At 38.0% G+C, this 12713-nt stretch overlaps 1 protein-coding gene across 1 annotated transcript; it reads left to right on the top strand.

Moving 5' to 3' along the window:
- Window positions 1–4987: 4987 nt before the first annotated feature.
- On the top strand, window positions 4988–10999 carry LOC134271399 (uncharacterized). The gene has a single exon (XM_062753604.1). It carries the CDS (start codon window positions 4988–4990, stop codon window positions 10997–10999), a length of 6012 nt encoding a protein of 2003 aa, XP_062609588.1.
- The last annotated feature ends 1714 nt before the right edge of the window (window positions 11000–12713 follow it).

Here is a 12713-nt window from a genome sequence, read left to right as displayed (position 1 = left end):
AACGGCATACACGTAGTCTTTCAATCGTGACACCAAGTCCTCCTAGCTATAAGATAAGTCGTATTTCCAAAATGTGGTACCAACAGGTACATTAATTGTACGCCTAACATGATGTCTCAAGACTGATTGAAGTTTATTTTACGTTTAACATTGACTAAAAATTCAAAACCTACTAATAAGGGAGGATTAAAAAAGATCAAAATATCAGATGGTTTCCCCGGTAATTTCAACTTTACAGTTATACCATTTTTTTTTTTTAGTTTGTGTGATATAGGTGTTTTAGTAATTAAGGTCTTCCGTTTCCAACGGAAGACCTTCTACTGATTGTGAAGATTAAGATTATTCTTATTATTCTTTTTTTTTTCTTCCTAGACGCCAACTTTGAGGCCTCGTATCTCGCTCATTTTTTAATGGATTTTGTTCAAATTTTCAGACATTATAGACGGTAATAAACTCTATCAGAATGCTGTCAATAATTTCAAAAAGTCACTTCCGGTTTTGAGTTATTTCCCTTTAAACGAAAAATTATAGGCTTTCATTTCCAGACAAAGGCTCAGAGACCACTAGAGCTGGAGCAGAATTTTTACTGGTTTTAGATAACAGAAGGATTGAAGTTGTGCACATCGGTTTTTGTTTTTTGATTTCTCTATTCAAAATGGCGCAATACAGGGGTCAAAAAATAGAACGCCTAAAAGAGCGAAAATTTGCACATGTTTTCCTTTTTATCTTGAAAACTAAAAATATTTTGTTAAGACATGTTGAACAAAAGTTGTGCATAATTGCAAGGGCTTTCATTTAATACTATAGAAAAGGGGCTGGCCCCTAACATAAGGGATCTCTGGAGCTTGAAAGTTTTTGCTTTATAACTCAAAAACGGTAAATATTTCGATCTAAATATTACGAGCAAACTTGTTCTTTAACACCCTTTTGATCTGATAGGAATGTTTATTTGTTCGAATATACCGGGGTTATTGCATAATATGCAGTCGAAAGCAGGTCAGGTAAACATGTAGCGTTTTCATTCGGCAAGTAAATCTGACCTCATCATGTGTATAACTTGCTGTAAATAATATACCCTACGGTATTTTATGTTGATTTTCTTCAAAATAAGGTTTAAACGTGTTTTATGATTAACTATTAAATCATGTATTACAACTACTTTTTCTATTTTTCTTTATAAAATTTAATTAGTTTTATAGTGAACACGTCTTTAAAAGCGGAAGATATAAAATCTACTTTTCTACGTTTATCATTGTAACAAACTATATAATTAATCTTAAACTTTATACATTGAATAATTCACGATCATTAGTTGAAACATATTACGATCCCATTGTTCAGCGAGATGTTTTACAGTTATGTAATCAAAGCCGCAAATCCCACGCTGTCGATCTAGGTCACGAGTGTACCAGGCACCTGTGGACATAAACAAAGCAAGTGTTTGTGATTGTATTAGACCATTGTGTAGAAAGACCTAACAATTAATAGAAAACTGTGTTTTTAATTACATCGCGATTCAATAAGATTATTTTACCCATCTTTCATATTTAATCGTAATTCCAAACACTGGTGCATAAAATCATTTTGAACTGTGTTCGCTTTCTTTGGCCTGTTCTCGCAAAATAAACAAAGCAAGTGTTTGTGATTGTATTAGACCATTGTGTAGAAAGACTTAACAATTAATAGAAAACTGTGTTTTTAATTACATCGCGATTCAATAAGATTATTTTACCCATCTTTCATATTTAATCGTAATTCCAAACACTGGTGCATAAAATCATTTTGAACTGTGTTCGCTTTCTTTGGCCTGTTCTCGCAAAATAAAAAAAAAACTCTATTCTGTGTTAATGTATTTTATTTCAATTGTAATTGAGAAGGGGCTTCGGCAAATAATTATAATGAGGGATGGATAGTGATAGGTAATATTGTATATGTACGTTTTATTTTTACCATGATCACTCTTTAGTTTCTCCATTTACCGGGGTATCATTTTTTAAAGATTAAATAAACATTGAACATAAAAAGTAATTTATAATATACTATTGTTCACGTATTTGTAATACCGGTATAGCAAACAGGTTATATCCAGCTTTGTCACTTTGTGTCTAAAGTTGTGTTGCCCGGTCCTCGTTTACAAGCACGTGGTTGCAGAGAACAGTGGGCATATATGAAAATCCATTGTGTACTCCGATAGTTACAAATGGAAAATTGGGTTTAAAATATGTCGTTTCTTTCATATCATTTCATTTCACTCTATTTCAGCTTGTTTAAATCAATCGTAATCGCTCGATTTATTCATTGTAAGTTTTATGTATTTTGATAGCCGAATAAACACTAGCTTGGTTTGCAATCCCCCCCTGTTTTTATGGAGGTGGATATTGTTTTATGAATATTAAACTTACATGTATTACATGTACGCATGCATGGTAGTGAAAACATCCAACGTTAAATTAAGCACTTTTGAGTATGCAGTTATTCGCTACTAAACTTTAAAATGTTATTGTACAAAAATAATATACTTTTTCGTTGAATCAACATTGCACGATTTGACATGCTTGTACATGTTCAGTCGATGTCAGTATAAATATACATGAATGCACTTTTGCCTAGAATAACGGTCAAAATATATACATCCAGAGTTTAAGAATACGATTTTTAAAAAATTGAAAATTCGTTAATGCTATTTATCATTAACCAGTATCTTGACGATAAAACATCAATTTTAATTCTTTACCAAACGTCCTCCCGGTCAGTCATTGTTAATGTTGGTGACATGAAATGTAGATACTATAGGGTCTCAGTAAATAATTTCACCTTAATTATCCTCATCGTCATTCGGTGTTTTCATCATTAGAAATAAATTGTTTGAGGACGTCTTGTTTACTCTTCTCACATTGGTAACGCGTAGGAAAAAGTTTTTAAACAAAGCAAACGGCATTTTACAAAAAAGGAAAACGTGAAGAAAAAACGTGTCTATTTAGATTAAAAACACAACGCATCAATTTGTATTGGATTAATCCACATACGTTTTTTTTCCTTTCCTATGCATTTCGACTATACGGAAAAAAAGGATCAGCAAATCCTTTGGTAATATTAAAAGAAAGGTGTTGTACCTTCAAAAGACACTATATCCCACAGGCATTTAGATTGCTTAGAAAAAAAATTGTGTGTATTTTTTTTCCAACACCTCAATTTTTTTTTCTAAGCGATCTAAAGGCCTGTGCTATATCCGAACAGTTATTACAGAGACTACCAAATATATCACGGCGTCCCTGAAAGAATTATTTTTAAATATTTCAATAAATTCTAATTTAGTTCAAAGAAAGCCACGCTGTTGTATACAAACATTCCAAAAATAATCTTTCATGTTTCATGGACCGACACGTGGTTAAATTTCCTCTCATCACTATAAGTACCCCCCCCCCCCTTTAACATGTTTAAAATGAATATACAATGTCTTCCTTCTGAGCCGAGAATGTTAGTTGGTTGATTTGTTTTTGTACATGCGTATATACATGTAGATTAAGGCTGGTGTTGAATTCCGAAAGAAAGTCACAACCTATTTTTTTATGTAAACCAATAATCATTCTATGCCCCGCCATGAATATGGCTTGGGATATAATGTTTGTCATGTCGGACGTCTTCCATCCTGCCTTATCTCCTTCCGTCACACTTTGCCTTTAGCTAAGTTCAAAGCTCAGTTTCAAACAAACTAACCAAGATATTTTTAAAAATAATCAAACTTCATACACAGTATAGCTGCAGAAAAAAAAAAAAAAAAAGACAGGAGAGTTGTACTGAGCCACCCACTGAAAAAACCGGTCCTACTAAACAGAGTACGCTAGTACATATAAGACTTTAGAGTAAGCTAGTAATAACTGTATATTTATTGCGGAAAAGTTTTTGAAATATTTCTTCAAACTGAAAGCCTTTTATTGCCTGACGTCACGCTAAGGATCAATAGGGTTCGAAGAGGTCACAGTTAGCCAGCAAAATTTTGTGCATGCTGATTATAATCGGATTTGTTACATGCATTTCAGCAACAACAGTTATCTATTCTGTTAGCAGAAAAATAAACTTATTGCTAATACAATACATTGAAGTATTTATTTTCTCTAGCCTTTTGCTAGCATATATTAATTTCATGCGAGTTCTTATACGGATATATGTCCGTTTGACCTTTTTTTCTGCGTTTCTATACTACTGGATTAGTCCATTTATCTTCTAGGTAAGGGGTGACGCTATTATTTCGCGCCAAAATGTCACGTGTAGGTTTTTGCTTAACTTTTTGTTTTGTTTATTTCGATACTTTGGCATACCCAGAGTTATTAATTGTTAGATCCCCAATTTCTTGTAGTTATCATATTTTCAGCTGCCATGTAATGTTTGGCTTTTTGTTTTGTTTATTTCAGCGCCATATTTATACATGTGCGAAATTTGTTTCTACATTTTTTGACTTTGTAGCCCTATAGCGTAAGTACGCTTTCATTAGATATAATTTTAAGATCTTATAATTCATGTGTTAAAATGCAAACCTTGTAATGTCTAATGTTTCAGCTATTTTAAGTATTATTTTTGCAGTGTTAACATGACCTGTTTTTTTATGTAAGGCTAAGCACGTGGTTTATGTCCAAATCATTTTCTGAGATTTATACTATCTAGTCACTGTATGTTATACTTGAGTATGTAAATTTATAAGGATAATTTGTTGATTTCTTGCCGAGTTATTACTACTTTCTTGTGTTTATTGTTTAGTAGTAGTTTGCTGTTAAAAGTAAAAAAGTATGGAAACTCGGTACGGTCATAAATGTTACATTATATAGTCTACATTTTATGTCAGTCATTTTGTATGTAATTTCTAATAACTTTTTGTGTAATTTACAGTGTTTTACTGCACCAATACTGATTAAAGCAGATGAAAACGGAGATGAAGCATTCTCAATATTAACTGTTCCAGTATAGTAAAACAGCTAGGACTCAGGCAGTCATGAAGAATCAAGGCCATTCGAATGAAGATGAATCGAATCATCAAGATCATCATGAAAGTCGCTTAAACAGACAGTTAACAGCAGCAGGACGTGAGGTCTATGAACAAGATGTTAATAAGTTTTGCGACAAATTGCGAAGACTGAGGAAAAAACTAGAAAATGAAATGAGACATTCGCACGACGAACTAACAAACAACATTGGCAGGACAGAAATCCTCTTAATTCTAAAAGAAAGTTTACTCAAACTGTCACGTGACTACCATAAGATTAGTGAAGAATTCCTGGATTTTCTTGTGAGAAAAAATACTGAGGAAAGCAGAAGAGAAAAAGCTGCACAAGAGGTAGTCATGTCCTCCTTGGAACAGAAAGTAGAAAGTATCATCCAGGAAATTGACACAATTATGGAACAACAGGATGAAGATACAAAGTTTTCACCAGACTTAAAACCCAAACTTTCACATGACTTAACAGACAATGTGTCGTTAAAAAGTGCTCCGAGATCTACAAGCAGAAATTCAAGATCAAGCAGATCTTCCACATCTAGAAGTACAACTTCCAGAAGTACAACTTCCATGCTATTTGAGCAGAGAGTAAAGGCAGAGGCAGCCAAAGCAAGACTGCAGTTTGTACAAAAGGCTTCTGAATTGAAGAAAGAACAAGCCAGACTTGATGAACAGGAGAAAAAGTCCAAAGCAGAGGCACTAAGGAAAAAAGCAGAAATAGAGACAGAATTAGAGTGTCTGGATGCACAAAAAGAATTGGCAACAGCCCAAGCAGAATTGCGTGCAATGGAGGAAATGGACATTGATAATTTATCAAGGAAATCTAATTCTGTTATTGACTCTTCAGAACGCACAAGGAAATTCGTGGAAGAAGTGAACAAACTAAAAGAAAGTGAAACATGGGAGAAGGAAGTTTTGGAACAAAATGTTGAGTCTGTCCCAGCACAAAAGTCTCCCGCAACAGAAACAGTAGAAGTCGCCACTTCCCATTCTCCAATCAGACCATTTGAAACACAGAACAGCGTAGCCAGTCTCGCTAGCTTCATGCTTAAAAAGGACTTAATGCTAACACGACTGGTAAATTTTGACGACAAGCCAGAGAATTTTGTTGCATGGAAGGCAAGTTTTAGATCCGTGGTTCAGGATGCATCAGTCACACCGCTCGAAGAGTTGGACTTGTTGATCCGATGGCTTGGGCCCGAGTCAAAGGAACATGCCAAAAGCATCAGGGCAGCCACAATGTGTAACCCTTCTCAAGGCTGTGAAACTTTATGGACCAGGCTAGAGGAAAGATACGGCTCACCTGAACTAGTCGAAACAGCGATAAAGTCTAAACTAGCTAATTTCCAGCGAATCAGTGCAAGCGAACCAAGACGTCTGTACAAACTCTCTGATATCTTAAGTGAAACAATGGCTTTGAAAGAGAATCCGAGGTACAGCCAACTTTTCAGCTACTTTGACACATCAGTGGGAGTCCTTCCCATAGTACAAAAGTTGACACCCAGTTTGCAAAACAAATGGACTTCTAAAGCTTCAAAATACAAGCTGACTCATGGCGTCCCGTACCCTCCATTCAGGGTATTCTGTGACTTTGTAAAGGAAGTTTCAACCATGATGAATGATCCTGGCTTACAAGCTGCTCCGACCTTTGCAGGAGATCAGAAAGCACCAAGATCCAACTTCAAACCAGTGAAATCAGTGACTGTCAAGAAGACTGACTTTAAAGAGTCAACAAGAGACCATACTGTTACAAAGAAGAGATGTCCTATTCACAATGCTGAGCATACATTAAATCAGTGTAGAGCATTTAGGAAGAAATCTATTCGTGATCGTAAACAATACCTTCGAGAGCACAACTTGTGCTACAAGTGCTGTGAATCAGATACGCACACGTTCAAGGCCTGCCATGTAGAGGTGAAGTGCGAGGACTGTGGAAGCATACAGCACCCTACCGCTCTGCATCCACCTGACAGCTCTCAAGGCCAGAGACAGAATGGCGGGGAGGAGGGCAATGTTCTTACCAAGTGTACTACTGTTTGTGGGGAACAGTTTTCCGGACGATCATGTGCAAAGGCTGTTCTGGTGGACGTGTATCCAAAGGGGATACCTTCAAAACGTTTGCGCCTTTATGCTCTTGTTGATGACCAGAGTAACACAACACTTGGAAGATCCGAGCTATTTGACTTTATGGATGTTCCCAATAGTCAGATTCATTCATTCACGCTTACTTCGTGTGCTGGACGCATTCGCTCAAGCGGTCGCAGAGCCTCTGGTTTGATGATAGCTGCAGTCGATGGATCTACGGTAATGGAACTCCCTACTATTACAGAGTGCAATGAAATTCCAGACGAGCGACATGAGATACCGACTCCAGAAGTCCTCAAACACCACTCGCATCTTAGAGATCTGTCATTGCCGCCACTTGACACAGATGCCAAAATACTTTTACTGATTGGTAGAGACTTGATAGAAGCGCACCATATACATGATCAGCGAGTAGGACCTAAGGACTCACCATTCGCACAGAAATTGAGTTTTGGCTGGGTAGTGATAGGAGATGTGTGCCTTGGCAGATTACACAAGCCACAAGGTGTCACTGTCTACAAAACTACGGTGATTGAAGATGGCCGCCAAACCATTTTCGAACCATGTCGAAACAGTTTCCGCCTGACAGGGGACATTGTACCACATCAAGATGCAGTTGGGAAAGATATTTTCCAAACATCAGCAGACGACGACCAAGTTGGCCTCTCTGTAGATGATCGTCAGTTCCTGCAGATCATGGAGGAAGGTTTTGAGAAAGATTCTAGCGGAAAGTGGAAAGCTCCATTACCTTTTCGGAAACCGAGGCCAGTTCTGGAAAACAACAGACTTCAAGCTTTGAAGAGGGCCCACATGTTGGATGCGAGTCTGAAGAGGAACTCGATCAAAAAAGAACATCTTGTGACTTTCATGAAAGGACTCATAGACAGTAGTGCAATGGAGGTAGCTCCGCCCTTACCAGCAGAGAAAGAATGCTTTTACTTACCTCTCTTTGGAGTTTATCACCCGCGGAAGCCTGACAAAATACGTGGTGTATTTGACTCGTCTGTCAAATACAAGGGCCTTTCTCTTAATGGAGTACTGCTGTCAGGACCCAACCTAACCAATGAACTACTTGGAGTACTTATGCGTTTCCGTATGAACAAAGTGGCCTTTATGGCAGATATAGAACAGATGTTTTATTCATTCTTGGTCAGAGAGGACCATAGAGATTTTCTCCGTTTCTTCTGGCACAGAAACAATGATCCATGTGAAGAGTTAATCGAATACCGTATGCGGGTGCACGTGTTTGGGAACACGCCCTCGCCAGCAGTTGCGACATATGGCTTACGCAAGACAGTTGAAAAGGCGGAAGTTGATGTACAGAATTATGTCACCAGAAATTTTTATGTTGATGACGGGCTCATGTCTGTGGTATCAAGTGATGAGGCCATAGATCTGCTTCAGAAAACGCAGCAAGTACTGAAGGACGAAGCCAAGATCAGACTCCACAAGATTGCATCGAACAGCATTGACGTCATGGAGGCCTTTCCTGTTGAAGATTTAGAAAAGAATCTTAAGTCGCTTGATATTGCTGCTGATGAGCTACCCATCCAACAGAGCCTTGGCTTAGCATGGGACATCAATTCAGACTGTTTGACCTTTAGTGCACGTATCCCAGAAAAACCGTTCACGAAAAGAGGTCTTCTGTCCATAATCAACAGTTTATTTGATCCTCTTGGGTTTATCGCACCTATAATCATACATGGTAGGATACTTTACAGGGAGATATGTGAGGACAATGATAACTGGGACGAACCCCTACCTAAGGATCGTGAAGAAGAATGGTCTAGATGGCAGCATTCTCTGCATGCCTTGGAAGATCTGTGCGTTCCAAGGATGTATACCTCAGTATCCTTAAGTTGTGCCACCTCAAGCAAAGTTCATGTTTACTCGGATGCCTCAGAGAAGGCAATTTCTGCCGTTGTGTACTTACAGACAGTTGATGATGTAGGCAAAGTCAGTACCGGATTTGTCGTTGGAAAGTCAAGGATAGCGCCTAAGCAAGGAAGTACTATACCACGCCTCGAGCTTTGTGCCGCACTTCTAGCCACAGAACTAGCTCAGACAGTATTCCGACAGCTCGACTTGAATCAAGATACCGCAAAATACTATACAGATAGCAAGGTTGTATTAGGATACCTGCATAACCGAACTCGCCGATTCTACAATTATGTCAGCAACCGGATCAGCATGATACATAGGCGATCTAAACCAGAGCAGTGGTCCTTTGTTTCCACACAGGACAATCCAGCTGACATTGGAACTCGGTGTCATACATCTGTCGAGCACTTGTCTCAAAGCGATTGGCTCAGAGGACCAATACAATTGAGGTCTGTAGAGAAGGTAGAGGATGAAAGCTTCCCCTTAGTCAACCCAGACACGGATGCAGAAATACGGCCCATAGTTTGTGTCAAGAAAACAGAGGTGAAGGAACATTTAGTGAGTCGATTTGAAAAGTTCTCCTCATGGACGAGATTAGTGAATGCGATCTCATACCTAAAGAGATTTTGCAGAGGCAAGGTCAAGTTTTCAGTGCGCAGTATTGAAGACACTCAAGAAGCAGAACGTTTCATTATCCGGGAAGTACAGAAATTCTGGTATGGAGATGACATGAAGCGTTTACAGGAGAAGAAACCACTTTCCTTGAAAAGCAACATCATTGCTCTTCATCCTTTCGTAGATGATGATGGAATTTTACGTGTCGGTGGACGTCTGAATAAGGCACCTTTCTCTATAGATGAAAGAAATCCCATCATTCTTCCAGGGAAATCGCACATCGCCACACTTCTCGTTACTCATCTGCATGAGAAAGTTTATCATCAGGGTAGACTCATAACGGAAGGTACAGTAAGATCCAAGGGCTTTTGGATCATTGGATGTAAGCGCCTTGTTAATTCCATCCTGCACAAATGTGTAGTGTGCAGGAAACTCAGAGGGAAGTTAGAATTCCAACAGATGGCTGACTTACCACCAGACCGAGTTACGCCTGGACCTCCATTCAGTTCAGTCGGGGTCGACGTATTTGGACCTTGGCCTGTAGTGGCCCGACGAACTAGAGGTGGCCTTTCCCAAAGCAAGAGATGGGCTGTAATATTCACATGCATGAAAACAAGAGCAATACACATAGAGGTTATTGAAGAGATGAGCAGCTCATCGTTTATTAATGCCTTACGACGATTCATCTCAATTCGTGGACCTTTGAAGGAAATCCGTTCTGACAGGGGAACCAACTTTCTAGGAGCCCTTGATGACATAAAGGCTGAAGCTGTCTACACAGAAAAGGGACCTATTCACAATTACCTTCTTGAGAATAGGATAATTTGGACTTTCAACCCCCCACATGCATCACACCGAGGTGGAACCTGGGAAAGGATGATTGGTGTGTCAAGAAAAATACTGGACTCAATGTTACTCAACGCAAACACAAAACAGCTCACGCATGAAGTCTTGTGCACCTTTATGTGCGAAGTTTGTGCCATAGTAAATTCAAGACCCATTTGTCCAGTATCATCTGACCCAGAAAGTCCGCATATTATCAGCCCTTCGATGTTGCTTACGCAGAAGGAATTTCCTGACGTTCATCCTGTTAGCTCAACTGATATCAAGGATATATACAGGAAGCAGTGGAAACATGTACAGTGTCTGTCGGATATTTTCTGGAAACATTGGCGGAATGGTTACCTACAGCAACTCCAAGTGCGACGTAAATGGCAGCATGAACGTCCAGATGTGAAAGTCGGGGATGTCGTCCTTTTGCGTGATAAAGAAGCACACCGTGGACACTGGCCCCTGGGACTAATTGTGAACACATTTGAGAGTGAGAGTGACCACAAAGTAAGAACAGTTGAGGTACGCGTCATCAGAGATGGTAAACCAACGACATATATCCGTCCTATTACAGAACTCGTTATCTTGATTGACTGATAAATGTCTGTAAATTGTATGAGAATGTCTGTAAATTGTAATATCTTTCAGATATTAGGCGGGGAGTGTAATGTCTCCGAATCAACTTTGCACGAGTTAACTTTTTGTTTTGTTTATTTCAAGAGTTATTCCCCGTTGTTTGGCAAGCGCCATATTTATACATGTGCGAAATTTGTTTCTACATTTTTTGACTTTGTAGCCCTATAGCGTAAGTACGCTTTCATTAGATATAATTTTAAGATCTTATAATTCATGTGTTAAAATGCAAACCTTGTAATGTCTAATGTTTCAGCTATTTTAAGTATTATTTTTGCAGTGTTAACATGACCTGTTTTTTTTTATGTAAGGCTAAGCACGTGGTTTATGTCCAAATCATTTTCTGAGATTTATACTATCTAGTCACTGTATGTTATACTTGAGTATGTAAATTTATAAGGATAATTTGTTGATTTCTTGCCGAGTTATTACTACTTTCTTGTGTTTATTGTTTAGTAGTAGTTTGCTGTTAAAAGTAAAAAAGTATGGAAACTCGGTACGGTCATAAATGTTACATTATATAGTCTACATTTTATGTCAGTCATTTTGTATGTAATTTCTAATAACTTTTTGTGTAATTTACAGTGTTTTACTGCACCAATACTGATTAAAGCAGATGAAAACGGAGATGAAGCATTCTCAATATTAACTGTTCCAGTATATGCCACCTTTATATGTAGCCATGCTTTCAAGCATTAATCAAATGTTTTTCCTTATTTACGTCATTCTCTAAAACCATTTTAGACTTGCGGACAGAGGTGTTCATATTTTCGTCCCGGGTTCGAATCTACAGCGGGACATGATCATGATTTCATTTTTTATTTGAGATACAAACAGTATTATATATGGTTTATGTTTTGTGCAACATCTCCATAATTTACTCCAGTGAAATAATTTAACCCCCCCCCCCCCCCCCCAAATGTAAACGTTTATAGTTTATCATGCTCATAGATTCTAAAGATATTGATGACATAGTCAGCCAAGCTTTTTAAAAAGCTGTTACTTGTGTTATTATTTGTTTATTTATTCGCGCAAAGGACATTGGGTAGTAAAGGAGCTCTGGGAATGTTGCACAACAAAATTTGCTTGACGTGTTTACAATTCCGAACTTCTTTTCTTACACGTTATTCTATTGAGCTCGCTGCACTCGCTATTATACGGTTCTTGAAAATGAAAGAAACGTCGTAGTCTTTATGAAAAGTAACCGATTTTCTTGATTGTACAAACATTTTTTAAGAAATTAGGGGGGGGGGGGGGGGTTAAGTTATACAAAGAAAAAAAATAATATGTGTCATTTTAGATTGCCGACGTGCAATGATCTGATACATGTGTACCGTATTTATGAGAGGTTCATATCTCTTCCCTCGTCTGAAAAGTGTCGCATCCATTGATATTTTCTTTTTTGCTACGATTTAATGCTTTAAAAATGATGTCTTTATTTATTATAATTTGGTTATTTTCGATATATAAAAATCTGTCCCACCTGTCTGTGGGATGCGATAGTAAAGTGTCTGCCGTCCGTTCGTCTGTCTAGCTGTCTGTCTGTCTATAAACAATTTTTCAAAATACTACTCTTCCTTCCGTTTTGGTCTGATTTCAATATAACTTGGCACACAAGTACACATCTCTAAGATACATAGTATAGTGCATCGGTTTTTGAATGCTTTAAGATGCGACG

The sequence above is a fragment of the Saccostrea cucullata genome, unplaced genomic scaffold (genome assembly GCF_032062105.1).
Source record: "Saccostrea cucullata isolate Sc308-1 unplaced genomic scaffold, CSIRO_AGI_Scuc_v1 ctg2606, whole genome shotgun sequence".
NCBI classification, from domain to species: domain Eukaryota; kingdom Metazoa; phylum Mollusca; class Bivalvia; order Ostreida; family Ostreidae; genus Saccostrea; species Saccostrea cuccullata.
Note: the sequence above shows the minus strand (reverse complement) of the source record. Positions and strands in the feature narration are given on the sequence as shown.